Genomic DNA, 14441 nt, shown 5'->3' with positions numbered 1-14441 from the left:
AATCATGATTAATCACTATTCCTTTTGCAAAACCAGAACATACCACAAATACTTACATGTTTAGGTTGAATTTCTATTCTTCGAATTAGATCAAGGGATTCCCACTCATAAAATGCAAGGCCACTTATAGATTTCACTCCTAGAAAAAACCCTCCGAAAATACCTAAAAAAAAAAGTAAAAAAGCTTGATGGAAGTTGTTTTATTTTCATGCATTACTATCATAACAGGGGTGTTTAACACACATTAAAAGGCTAAATGAATGAACACCAGAACTTTGTCACTGGACTTATCCTGTTGCCGAGATCCCTTACAGCCCAGCTTCGTGGCAGAGTCCAGAACACTATTTTGTGTCAAAAAAAAACATAACATACAAGATTTTTACAGCATATTTTCCCCAGACAATTGGGTATTGTTGCGATTAACAAACTTTGTGGTGATTACAGACGAGATGGGGTTGGGAGTTAGAGAAAAGTTTCTGGGTTTCATTAAGACGGATGAATATACACATATTAGGATGGAGGTATATTTTAAATGCAATTGGAGGGGGTCCTATGACATCTAATCTGTTATCTTACCCTTGTCATATAAAAAAACAAACAAAATGAGAATCTTATATTGTGAAATATAAAATATCCATCGGAGCAAGTCATCTCGCTTAACACCTTATTGGTGAGCAAATGGATTTGATAACTTGTGGACTAGAAGCCAGCATTAGTTTTATTGGGTTGAGTTCACTCACTCCGGTGGATTTAATGAAAATATACAAAATCGAAATATTGTGTAAGGGAATATATACAATTAGGGATCACCCGTGCCATCTCGCTTAGCACCTTATTCAGTGAGCAACATGAATACGACAATATGAGTATGTACATGTGTTGTGGACATGTAATGCATGAAGGACTTAAATAGAGAAAAGAGAAATACATATATATAATCGCCAGGCCAAGTCATCTCGCTCCAAACCTATTTTGGTGAGCAATGTGGGATTAGTTTAAATGAGGCATTGTCTGGAGAGAGCCTTAGCTAAGGATTAGCTTCGGTCTTGTTGTTTTGGTTGACTCGCTCTGGATGGTTATATTTATTAAAGAAAACAAATGAATATATATATAATAAAAACTACATGTAATGGTTATTATGAAACCATTTGTGTCCTCCTGTCTAGCACCCCTGCTAGAAAAGCTGAATGAAGGACACTTATGGTTACCACATTTACATCATTGTTACGGCAATGTCGTAAAAATTCTTGTTCGGGTCTCATTAGTACATGCTATATCTTGTACATGTAATGGTTATGTATTAGTAGTGGCAGTCATGTGGATGATTTGTGTTGTTTTTATATCTATTTGTTTTTCCCTCATTTTTGCAAAACTTAAAAAAATATATTTTATAAATCTGGTGGACAGATTTTTTGTTTTTCATTGGCGTGTACATATTTGACAAGGCTTGTAATCCTTGCTGCTATGTTTTTGATTATTTGAGTGAACCATTGTTTTCTATTGTTTTCAGAACATTTGTACATGTGTAGATGTTTTGTAAATTTGCACTCTGTAGTAGCATAGTGAACTGGAGTACCCAACCATACCGCAGGCACATTTGTCTGTTTGGTGCCATTTCCATTTGTGTAAATATATAGGGAATAGGCTGTGTCCTGTTATGAAGATAGTCCCCTCCTTATTCAGGTTTAGTGAGTTGTATGTGACTCGAGGGACAATCTCATGCACTTTTCTATCTGTTGTTCCTTGGTCCCAAATTTGCTGCCCTTTCTGGAAGGTTCCTTGTTTAAGTTGTCACTTCAGGAGCATTAGTGGGAAAGGGTTATCAAGTTTATTGTCACAGTTGATGGCAGCCTTGGCTAGAGAGTCTGCTCTCTCGTTTCCAAGATTACCTACATGGGCCTTGGTCCAACCTAGGAAAATTTTTGGGTTATCTAATGAACTTCGCCTCAATATACACATACTATTGTGTTTTTATTCGTTATATCTAGAAGTGCTTGAAGGAAGGAGCAGCTATCAATTATTATTGAAACTTGTTCTTCTGTTCCTGTTGTGTATTGTGTAGCTGCTTCTATCGCTAACAATACTACTTGAAAGTTACTCGTTTTATCTAGTGCCGCTTGCCACGTTTGTTTTTCTGTATTGTTTGTGTATACACAATAGGTTGCCCCGACGCCTTCATAGGTTTTGGAGCCATCTGTGTATATGTGGGTGTTTACTAATTTTACGTAATGGCTGTCAATCAAAATTTGATTGGGAACAGTTGAGCAGGAGGGTTGGTGGTGCCAGCCATGCTCCCGTGCTTCAAAGTTATTGGGATCAAAGTCTAGAAGTTCTGGTTGAATGTTTTTGCTGAACCTAACTGCATTTGTGTAGACTGCTTCCATTTGGAGCTTTAGGTGTAGTGAACAGTTGCCTGTGATCACCTGGAGTCTGAGTGTGGCTGTTGTGTCGTAGGTCCTGGTTATCATTAAAAGAAATTTCCTTTGTTCGCTATCTAGGGTCTGTTGTGTTTTTTTTTGGTTGGATGCTTATACTAAGCTGAGGTGCCATGGGGTAAGAATCTCTGGACTACCATATTGTAGATGGTGTTCCTAATGCTTTGTGAGATGCCCCAGGATTTGCCTGCTATTTTAATAAGTTGAAAATGGAAGTCAGTCGCTTTTAATTTTTGTTCATTGATGTGTGATTTCCAGCCGAGGTCTTTTTGGATGTTTACGCCTAAATATTTGAGATTGTTTACACATTTAATATTTTTACCATTAATTTTAATCCTAGGGGGATATTCATTTTTTGTGAAACAGAAATTGTGTTTTTTCTGTTGAGATGTATTTTGGTGTTTTGTTTGTTAAGCCAATTCGAAAAATCATTAAGGATTTTAGTTGGCATTATCGCTAGCTGTGATACATTAACTGACCCTATCACAAAGGCAAAGTCATCAGCGAAGGCCTGGATATGGGCATCTTCTGGGAGGGGGATTTTTAGGGCTTGATTGGCCACAAGATTCCACAAAGCCGACCCACTACACAAACCCTGTGGACAGCCAATATCCTGTTTTCTAACCACCAGGCCTTCTGGAGTTGTGATTAAGACATGTCTATTTGCTAGGAGGTCGGAAAAGATTGATGTAATGTTGTTAGGGAGAGGAGCTTTGGACAGTTCTTGGTTGATTGAGGAATAGGTCAGGTTGTTAAAAGCTCTTTTAATATTGTGTGTGATACTTATAAAAGTGACATCCAGTTCCTTGCTCTTGAATCTGTTAATTTTAGACAGTATTAGGTTAAGGGCATCGTCTATAAAATTGCCTGACCTAAAGCCGAATTGAAAGTTAGAGTTATAGTTTTGGGATTCTAAGTGGAAGTGGAGTCTTTGAATCAAAAGTTTTTCTAGACATTTACCTCCTACAGGCAAAAGGGTTATTGGACAATACGAGTCTATTACATCTGGTTTTTGAAAGAGTATTACTTTGCCCTATCTTAAAGATGTTGGGGAATGTTTCTAGTTCAAGGCATTTGTTGTAAAGGGGATGGAAAAAAGTTGGGTATTGTTTGTGTACATGCTCAAGAAGTTTGAAAAGTTGGGAGGGGACGGTGCTTTTGGATTTTACTGTTTCATATTGTTTACCATAAGGATTAGAATCTTTGTTACAGAAGTCTCTGTAGATTTCTCTTTTTGATTTACAAATTATTTTATAAAATTTTGCTCTTTCACGTTTAAAAATTAAAAAGGTCTGGGTTTTTCATCTGGGGAGGCTTTGTGTTCTAGCTGTAGGGCTTTGAGTTTATTTTGCGATGCATTTACTTGGGGGTCCACCAGGAGGTTTTGATATTGAGTTTGGATGTTTTCTTTTTGAGAGATTTATGGCAAGCCTGGAAAATTAAGTTTTCCAAAACTTCAGTTGGAACGTTAAGATCCTCTGAGGTGTGGCAATTATTAATTAAAGTAATTAATTTGGGGATGTCGCTGAGATGCCTATTAAGTTTAGAGAGACCCCAAATTTACTTTTGAACCTTGTAAGTGAGATAGCATTAGTGGAGCGAGAGATGTTGAGCTCTATTCAGAATGTATTTATGAAGGCTGGCTGAGAAGTCTGTTGCTATATTTCTATTTAGACATTGTACTATTTCTGTTTTTGTTGATAAAGTTAGGTCTGACCAGCCCCTTTTGTCGTCGTGAACATATGATGGTGGATCAGAGTTTGAGTGATGGAGAAAAAGATCATGTCTGCCAATGAATTGCTCTACCGTTAAGCCTCGGATAGTTCCATAGCGGATTTTGCCTGTTTAGATCAGATCCAAATACAAATACAAATACAACGCCACAACAGGCAAAATGCCCAACGAGGTGGCTGATAAAAAGATGCCCATAAAAATATGGTTGTCATATGTTTCAAAAATACAGCAACCCAATTAAAAATGCAATTAACACAAATTACAAACAATATATACACATGATAAAATATTATACAATGCCCATAAGGAATACTTATGGTTGTCTTATTCTAAGAATGGATAGCTTCTCGATCCACCCCAACATGTCTATCGTATTTCTTCTTAAACGTGTCAATTGTGTTACAATTTACTACCTCCGGGGGCAAGCTATTCCATCCATTAACAACCCTATTGGAGAAAAATTCCCTGCGACACCATAACCTTGCATTGTCCCTCACCAATCGATACTGGTGTCCCCTTGTAAAAGCAGTCGATTGGCGGTGTACTAAAAGTTCATGGTCCATCCTATCCATCCCATTGAAAATTTTGAACACTTCGATCATATCTCCTCGACACCTGCGTTCATCCAATGTAAACATATTCAAAAAATGAAGTCTTTCTTCATAACTCAAGCCCTGTGTGCCAATAAGGACACGCGTAGCTCTTCTCTGCACCCCTTCAACCAAGTCTATGTCCTTCTGTAGGTATGGTCTCCAAAACCTTACAGCATACTCCAGTCCAGGACGAACTAAGCCTCGAAAAAGCGGAAGAATGACTTTAGGAGAACGCGAAGAGACCTTTTTGAAAATGAGACCAAGCATTCTATTCGATTTTTTGACAACCGCTGAACAATGTTCAGAAAACTTAAGTCGCTCGTCAATGAGAATTCCCAAATCGGTGACTCTAGTTGCATCCGGGATAGTGACACCATTCAACTCGTAAGAGAACCGTGGGTTGTTCGAACCAAAATGAGCGACCATGCACTTATCTACGCTAAACGTCATGCTCCATTCATTTGCCCATGCTGCAATCTTGTTTAAGTTGGTCTGGAGCAACTCCCTATCGCTTTCATTTCCGATTACCCCCATTAGCTTCACATCATCTGCGAATTTGCTAGTAATTCCATCGATACCCTGATCGAGTTTGTCGATAAAAAGTGAAAAAAGTATGGGGCCAAGGACACTTCCCTGAGGAACTCCACTTGTGACGTCTGTCCAACCAGAGAATTCCCCGTTCACCATAACTCGTTGCGACCTATCTATTAACCACGATTCTATCCAATTCAGCAAGTTGCCCCCTATTCCAATCTCGTGTAAACGCTTCAAGAGTTTGCCATGTTGGACCCGATCGAATGCCTTCTGGAAATCAAGGTAAACAACGTCGACATTTTTGCTCTTACCCAAAGCCTTAGTCACGTAATCATAGAAGCAAAGGAGGTTAGTTACACATGACTTCCCCTTCCTGAACCCATGCTGATTATCCGACAATACATTATTCTCGTCTATCCACTTGACAAACTGCCTTTTGATGATAATTTCCAAAATTTTCGAGAGGGAGCTCGTCAAACTCACTGGACGATAATTAGACACCACTTCTCTACTACCCTTCTTAAATATCGGAACAACGTTAGCCAGTTTCCAATCTCTCGGGACGATACCCTCAGCAACACTACTCCTGTATATCTGTGCGACTGGCCCCAACAATTCATTAGCACCTTCCCTGAGAACCCTGGGATAGATATCATCTGGTCCTGGTGCTTTGCTTGCACATACATTTCTTAGAAGATTTAGGACCTCCACGTCTTCCACTTGAATATCGTTGAGCGTTTTATTACCCCATGCAACACCCGTATATCGAATATCATTATCTCCATTAAAAACCGACGCGAAAAAGTCATTGAAAGCACTACACATGCCTACATTGCTCTCTACTTTTGAGCCTCCTATCGAGAGGGGGCCAACTGTCCCCTTACATCCATTATTGACGTATCGAAAAAATGATTTTGGGTCAGAGCCAATGTTATCTGCCAACCTAGATTCAACTTGCTTTTTACTATCCCTTATCGCTTTCTTCAACAGTCTTCTTTTATCAGTAAACAATGATAGGTCACCTCGTCCACTTTTATACTCTCTGAATGCTCTTTTCTTTTCAAGATAAAGGTTCCGCACGCTATCCGTGAACCATAGAGGGTGTGATGTACAAACACGCTTTTTTCGAACAAAGGGTATGACGTCGTGCAAAACAGAGGACAGCTTCGTACTAAATTCTTCCCATTGACTTACCACCCCTACTGATTCCAACCGGTCTTTGAAAACTTCCGCTAACCTTCTTCGCAAAACATCAAAGTTAGTTCTCCTCCAATCAATGCTTGTTCCAGTTTTATTCCATCAAGGATAATTGCAATTTCAATTGGCATTTTTTTAGTCCCAGTTTGGACATGGATGTCTACTAACACTAACAAATTCCCTGGACAGATCGTAAAGATCTCTTGGGAATACGTGCTGATCACATATTCAGCAAGTGTTTCTTTCAGGTCACCGTGGAGAGGGGCATAGGCTGAGATCAGAGTAAGAGACTTGTTGTCGGCGCCAGACCGACCATGATTTTAGGATATTGGGTATCTTTTTATTGTAGATGTAGGGCTCCTGTATGAGGAATATATCGATTTGGTATTTATTTGGGATTATTGGAAGTTTATCCATGGCCACTTTCGTGTGGTCACAATTTAGTTGGATTAGTTTAATGCTAGATTTATTAATGGTGTAGGAAAGAGATTGGACATGGAAGATTAAAAAATGAGCTCAAGTAAATTTCCCAAAGTCAGGGTTTAGTTTTATTAATACACTGATTAACTATTGGGCTGAGGGCATTTTTTATTCAAACTATTAAGAGAATTGTTTAGTTTATTTTCTTCCTCATCCGTTCAGTTAACTCTCTGACTGCTCAATTTGTGGACCGAAATTGCTTCAAAAATTGTGTATTTTTTTTTTTTTTTGCATATTTTATATCTATATATATTGGAGAATTGAAAAATTCATTTTTTCTTTCTAGAAAAGATTTTTTTATATAGATTTTTATCATGAGAATCTAAGTTGCCAGAAAAACCAATTTCAGATGTTATCACCAAAAAAATTTTTTTTTAATAAATTTCAATTGAATTACAGTTAATTTCTATCTATTGCATAATATAAAAAAGTAAAATGTATAAAATTTAAGAAAATATAAAGCACTGAGAAAAAAATATCTTAGAAATGTAGTTTAGTATGATAGAGTTCGAAACAGGGTTCAAGGCAAAGTCCAACTTCACAGTCTTTGCACCAGATTCGTGTTTCTTTGCAAATTTTTTTTCCATTTGCATCTTTTCTTGAACAGCAAACAGCACACTGTCTTCGAGGCTCTCTTTTTATGGGGTTAGGGGGTATGTGGCTTGCAAAATGACGAGCTGTCAATCTCAAAGGGTTCAGAGTAGAACTCGGTCTTCCAGGACAACCGCTTTTATCACTATCAGAATACTTTTGGATGCTTTCTTCAACCATTTGCAAACGAAATTCCAAAAGCTTTATATTTTGTGTTGGGTTTTGCTTTTTGTAAAGTACATAGGCATTCCACAACGATTGATCTAAAAACTGCCTGAAAATTTTGATGTAATACTTCCCCTGTTGTTTTCGGAGCGTAGGGTAGTAGGACATTTCTTGGTCACATAAATCGACGCCACCCATTGTATTATTATAGTCACAAACGACAACTGGTTTCATAACAGTCTTTTTAGATTTGCATGTCACCAAATAAGAGCTTGTATCATGAATAGTACTCATAAGGCAGACACTCTTCTTGTTCTGCCACTTCAGGGCCATAACTTTACCTCTTTGATAAGCAACAATTTCATCCTTGGGGACTTTCTCTTTTGAAAAGTTGACAGGGAGGTCTTTTCTGGTTTTATTCACTGTCCCATAAGTGTCCGTCTTTTCTGTAACTAAGATGTCTGCAAGCTGTGGAGACATATAAAAATTATCAATAGTGACACAATAACCTTTTCCCAGGAATCGATCCATCAAGTGTAAAACATGGATATAGTAAAACATTTGGTGGAAACTGGATATTGGCTGTATTTCGGATTACTGTTCCATCACCTGTGTATATGAGGAAATCTGAAATGTATCCACTTTCTGCTTCACAAAGAACGAAAAACTTCAAGCCAAATCTTGCTCTTTTTTTGGCAATAAACATTTTCCACTTGAGCCTGCCTTTGAACCGCATCAAACTCCAAGATTTTTCCTTGGTATATAGACTTCTCGAAATTTGCATTGAAGATGTTCCATTAGTTCATAAATTTTATTCAATTTCGGCCATGGGTGTCGGTCTTTATCAAATTCCTCATTATTAGTAAAATGAAGAAACTTCATGAGCAATAAAAACATATTTTTTCCAATTACTTTTGCAAAAATTGGTGTGGATAATATTTGACGCTTAGACCAATAATGCTCTTGTTCTGGCTTCTTTATGACTCCTTGGAGTAACAAAACTGCAAAAAGTAGTCTTAGTTCTTCAACATTCGTTTCTGTACATTTTTTCCAGCGTGTTCCCTCTTTACAAACTGTTTTATGGATATATTGTTCAGCATATCTATTGGTTTCTCGGACTATCATTCGTAATATTTGATCATCAAAAAAAAAGTTCAAAATAATTCAATATACTTGCATTGTCAGCTATATTCACAGTAATTCCCGGATTTCCACGAAAAGGAACTGAAGGAGGAGGAATATTCTTCATATCAATTTTGCACCACTGCCTAATGCTTTGCAAGTTTATTGAATCATGATCAGATTCATCGCTATATGAGGAGCAGTCCGAAAAATCTATATCACTATTACTATCAAAACTAAAATCGCTTTCAGAATCTGATAAGTCATCAGGAATATACAATCTGTCAATCGCTGAACCTTTTCTAGCAGCCATTTCTGATAAGAAAAAAGCGGCAAAAAGTGAAATTTGAGCGGTAATACCACATGCCTTCAAATGCCGCAATTTAGTGGACAACTAACGACATCTGTTGGCCAAAACGTAAATTAAACGTCTAATACTGTATATTATTTATTTCAGTGGTTAAACAGAGAAAAAACGGGATGCACTTCTCAATAAAGGAAGAAAAACACATGCCCGCGGAAATCGCGGGATGAGCAGATTTTGCTACATTTGAGTTGCCCGTGGAAATCGCGGGATGAGCAGCCAGAGGGTTAAGACACTGTAGCAATGACATGCTGGGGAAGATGCTTTATGTCCTATCGAGTATTTTGTGTAGTGGTCGTCATTGCTCATTAAACAGTTGATGCACCAACATGATCCTCCATACTTGTGTGTATTGTGCCTACCAGAGCAGGTGGCGGTGAGTGGCTATCGTTTCCATTCTGCAAGCAAATTTCCCACATGTTGGGTGATGTCATTAATTTTATATTTTTAAGTATTTTTTCCCCTTTACCATTAATACAGTGTTTCTGACTGGCACTGGGCTGCTGTGCGGTTGGCACCTTGTGCAGCATCATACTTGAAGGTACTTGCGCACTTGTAACTTTCCCAGTGTATGAAAAGTGATTTTGCCAGCAGAATGTGTTCTAGTACCTTACCTGGGACTGCCACTACAATGTGTGCTATGTCAGGTTTGGTCGAGATTCTAGAATCTATCTGATCTGCCCAGGTGCTTGCGTAATGGGAGACATGGCGTCAATAACTTTTGGTCAGTTGTTGCAACGAACTATTTAGCCGTCGTTACATCCTGGATTCTATTTTTATCTTTCCCCAACATAGAATTAGCCCTTGCGAATGACAACAATGAAACAGTTTTCTTTCCACTAATAGAATTTATTACAACATTAGAGTTTTTTACATATTTTACAAATTTAACCAGAGGAATACATTTTTTCAATATTTTTAACTTTAGTAAATATTACACGTTAAATTGGTGTTATCTCACCAAACTGCCAATCTGTTAGACGGGTTCATTACATCTACACATCAGCGTATCCTTTAACTGTATGGACGTCCTCGGCTTGTATTCTAAGTGATCAGGGTTGAGTTGGCACGTGCTCAGTATCCCATGTGGTGGAGGTTCTGTGTTGGCATCAGCTCTGCTCCATTGTCCCAGCCGAGATCTCCTTTCTCCATGTGAGGCACACCAGACCAGGTTTCAGTGAGGAGCCAGTGTCCCGAAGAGAAGGCTAGTGCCCCATCCCGCTCATCCTACAGCTGACAGGAATAAGAGCCCGGTGGCCCTAGGTAATTGCGTTTAACTTGATTAGACTGCTGGTTCACTAGAACATAGTGACGTACACCTACTCGGAACGAAACACCTGATTGTTGCGTGTGTTAGTTAGATCTCTGCCTTTCTCAGTACACTGGCCACCTTTAAGGGAAATCTTCCCATTCCAAGTTCCAATCAGATACTTTTGACGTATGGAAGTTGGCAACATAGAAGGAGTAAACATTGAAGACCTGGCCAGGGTCTGCAACATTAGGCCTATTTTGGATTGTAAAACTCATGAATATATAAACCGTGAGATGGTCCTAGGCACACAGACGGTGTGAAGGTAAAACATTGTACATCTTTCTTGTATAATTATATTGCAAAACATTTATCACAACTTCATATTGCACAATTATATTTTCATATTTCGAGTTTGATGATGATCCCGTGCGGAATCCCCGCCAGCGATCCGCAGGACTTCCCATCAGTAACTGGTGGGCCCCTCATGTTGCATTGTGTTGCATGGAACACCATATAAGATGAGTTTTGGTTGTGTTGTCATGGGGGTCTTCGCCTACCATTCTGAGTTGTGTTGTTGTGTCAGCTTCTTTAATAGTTGCTCGAGCCGGTGCTTGTCTTCCTCAGTGGGTAGGTCTATAGCTATAACACTCCAGCTCTTAGGAATGCCTTGAGCTTTGCCTGCTCATTATGTATGTGGTCATCATCTATCAGGCTTTTTAATTGTATCAGGAGGTTGTATACCTGTCTGTTGAGATGGAGAAGTTGAGCATATGATTGAGGCAGGGAGGAGGGTCAGTGCAACAGTTAACAATGTTAGAGGAGGTTGTTGAAGCAGTAGCACGTTGAGCAAGTAAGATGTTGAAGGTTGAAGCGGTAAGATGTTGAACAGATGTTGAAGAGGTAGGGTGTTGACCTGAAGTTTTGAGGGTGCTTTGAATGAAGGTTGTGAAAGTTTAGAGGTTTTAGATGAAAGTTTGTTGCGAGGTTGCAGCAGGGTGTGCTTGGATTTGATAGGGGGAAGGGTGTAACACACAGGATGTGGGATATTAGGAGCTTGGCCAGGAAGGTTCGGCGGAGGTGCCAGAAGAGGATTTTGGGATAATATAGGATGTATGGGCAGGGAGGTCAAGAGAAGGACGAGAGTTGGAGGTGGTACGAGAAGAGGATTTTGGAATAATAGAGGATCTGGGGGAGGGAGATCAAAAGAAGAATGAGGGTTAGTGTTGAGACGCATTGATGGGTCTGAGGCGGTGGAGGAGGAAGGGTTGGGAGTGGAGGTAAGAGGGAGAGAAGATAGGGTTGGGAGTGGAGGTAAGAGGGAGAGAAGAAAGGGTTGGGAGTGGAGGTAAGAGGGAGAGAAGAAAGGGTTGAGGAGGAAGGAGGTGGAAGAATATGAAGTGGAGTGTTGGTGGATGTAGTGGAGAGAAGTGACCCCTATCAAAATGGCATTGAAACATTCAAGTTTTGGCTAAACGATGCACAATATATATATAATAATTATATAAACACTATATATAATCTGGATATATTCTGGGACCCGAAGTACTTCTACATTGATTAATAATAAAAAAAACCAACACACAGAATAATTGTTTACTAAAATTTTCCAGTATCGTGTAGTTCTAGCCCTGTGATGCTGTTGTCAAGATCTCCTGGCATTTTGTTCACTTCGATCGGCTGGACACTGTTACCTCGGTCTGCTTGCTTCAAGTCAGTGGGGCCAAGGATTAAGAACACTTGAATCAGCAATCCCACAGCTGTTATTTGTCTAATTAACGCATGGTTAATTGTTTACGCAAGTGATGCATGATGCCAATGGAAATATCAAAATGGCGCTGGCTATGACTTTTCGCTACCACGCTAAAAGTAAATTTTTTCCCCGGGGTGTAGCAGATACTCGCCGATAGCGCTGCAACAGTGCGTGTCAACTGGAGCTAAATGTAGTGTGGCCTTCCTCTACAGAGGTCAGCAGAGGAATCCAGAATAAAAGGCTGATGCCAGGATCTTTTTTGACAGAAAAAACTATTGAGTTATGAATGAATTGTATTTCATTCACTTTTGTTATTGGTGTGAATTGAAATTAACAATTCACTACATGTACCATCAGCAGTGGATTGAAATGGTTGTTGATGATGATGACATGTACCACACTGGAAATATTTGTCTTTGATTCCTATATACAATTATCTTTCTTTCAAAACAAAAATACAAAACAAAAGAAAAACAACAAATATACCTTCTGCTCCATAGTCCGGCTTGAAAACTTTTTTTTCTTTAAAATTTTTAAAAAGTTTGACACATGTTGGACTTTCTCTGACAGCATACTCAGAGGATTCCAGTGCCCAAACAAACTCCTGAGCAGACCCAAAGCTTTTGTTTCGCAGTGCCATTGCTGTGTATATTATATATTCTCCATCACCACATACAACAACAAACCTATATAAAATCAAAAAAAAAAACCCTGGAGATATTTGAATGATTATACAAAGGGAAGACCAAAATATGGTTTTTCTAATATATCTACAGAAAACATGAGGCAAAAAGAAAAAAAAACTGGAAGCAAGATAGCTAAAGATACAGAAAAAACATTTTAATGGCACTGCTAATAGGAAATTATGAAACATATACATATGGTCCATTAGAAAGTCACAATTAAAAAGTCACAAATAAAAAGTCCTAATGCATTTCAACACCAATGGGTGCCGTCTTCAGAGGAATATTTAACCACTAGTCACGCTGACCAAGTTTCCCACTTGGGTTGAATACTAAATCTTAACGCTCAGTTGCTCAGCAGAAGAAGTACGTCTGTACACTTCAAACGTTGTGGTCAGAAAGTCATGGTCATTCTGACCACAACGTTTGAAGTGTACAGACGTACTTCTTCTGCTGAGCAACCGAGCGTTAAAATTTGGTATTCAACCCAAGTGGGAAACTCGGTCAGCCTGACTAGTGGTTAAATATGCCTCTGAAGATGGCACCCATTGGTGTTGAAATGCATTAGGACTTTTTATTTTCGTGTATTTGAGTTAAGAACTGACTGGTAGTTTGAAATTGAATATTAAAGTATAAGTAAAAAATTTTCATGGCATTTTCAATAGTACAAAAAATAAATTAAAAATTCAAAACACCACACACCTGCCATTAGGATTATGAGATATTGTTTGTGGATATATTTCGCAGCTTCCCATATCCTTTACTTGCAATGGAAGTCTCTCACCATCTTTTATATCTGTATCAGATACAACTTTCAAATTGGCCTGCTGTAATTCTGCATGCCTAGCAAGAATTATTTTTCCAGAACTATCCATAGACATTGCTGGTTCTTCACGGCCAACCTAAAATAAAATATATATATATATATACAGGGTTCACAACTAACAGCATGAACCACAAATTGCTAGCAAACTTTTGATCCTAGAGGCATACTTCCAGTTAGAAAAAGTATCCAAATAACGAGTACACCTCAGATAAGTCATTCATGTTGCAAGGGATTGCAGTTATTAAAATAAAAAATTAACTTCACCCTGTCCCAAAAAACCCAATTAGAAAGTTGTTGCCCTGTCTTTCCTGAAGCCAACAAAACAAAAATTCTATGTTTCAAAATGCAATATTAATTGAGATGTATGAATTCATAAATCACAGAAAAGAACAGAATAAACTAATGAACAACACTTCTTTTCTGTGTTTTTGAAGTTCCCCCCCCCTCCACTTTTTTCTGATTTTTCAATTCAAATATATCAATAAATATTACACTTAGAAACACAGATATTTTTTTTTGTTGGTCTCAGGAGAGAAAGGATAACTTTCTAATTGGGTTTTTGAGCACAGGGTATTTGTATAAAATATTAATTTTTTTATTTTAATAACTATACATCCCCTTGTAACATGAATGCATTATCTGAGATCTACACATTATTTGGATACTTTTTCTTATTGGCAATATGTCTCTAGGATCAATGGTTCACCAGTAATTT

General features: G+C 38.3%; 1 protein-coding gene across 5 annotated transcripts in view; it reads right to left on the bottom strand.

Annotated features, from left to right (window-relative positions):
• The window catches only part of LOC149084938 (coatomer subunit beta'-like), a 115486-nt gene that overhangs the window by 44308 nt on the left and 56737 nt on the right, over positions 1-14441 (bottom strand). For all 5 annotated transcript variants that reach the window (XM_089232676.1, XM_089232675.1, XM_089232679.1 and 2 more), the window contains exons 9-11: positions 13603-13802; positions 12704-12903; positions 57-163 (exon numbers count right to left, since the gene is read on the bottom strand). In XM_089232676.1, the coding sequence (XP_089088802.1) occupies positions 57-163; positions 12704-12903; positions 13603-13802 (507 nt within the window). The remainder of the gene's footprint in view (positions 1-56; positions 164-12703; positions 12904-13602; positions 13803-14441) is intronic.

The sequence above is a fragment of the Pholcus phalangioides genome, unplaced genomic scaffold (assembly GCF_987345545.1).
Source record: "Pholcus phalangioides strain wild (caught in Gottingen) unplaced genomic scaffold, Ppha-v1.0 ptg000007l_1, whole genome shotgun sequence".
Taxonomy (NCBI): domain Eukaryota; kingdom Metazoa; phylum Arthropoda; class Arachnida; order Araneae; family Pholcidae; genus Pholcus; species Pholcus phalangioides.
Note: the sequence above shows the minus strand (reverse complement) of the source record. Positions and strands in the feature narration are given on the sequence as shown.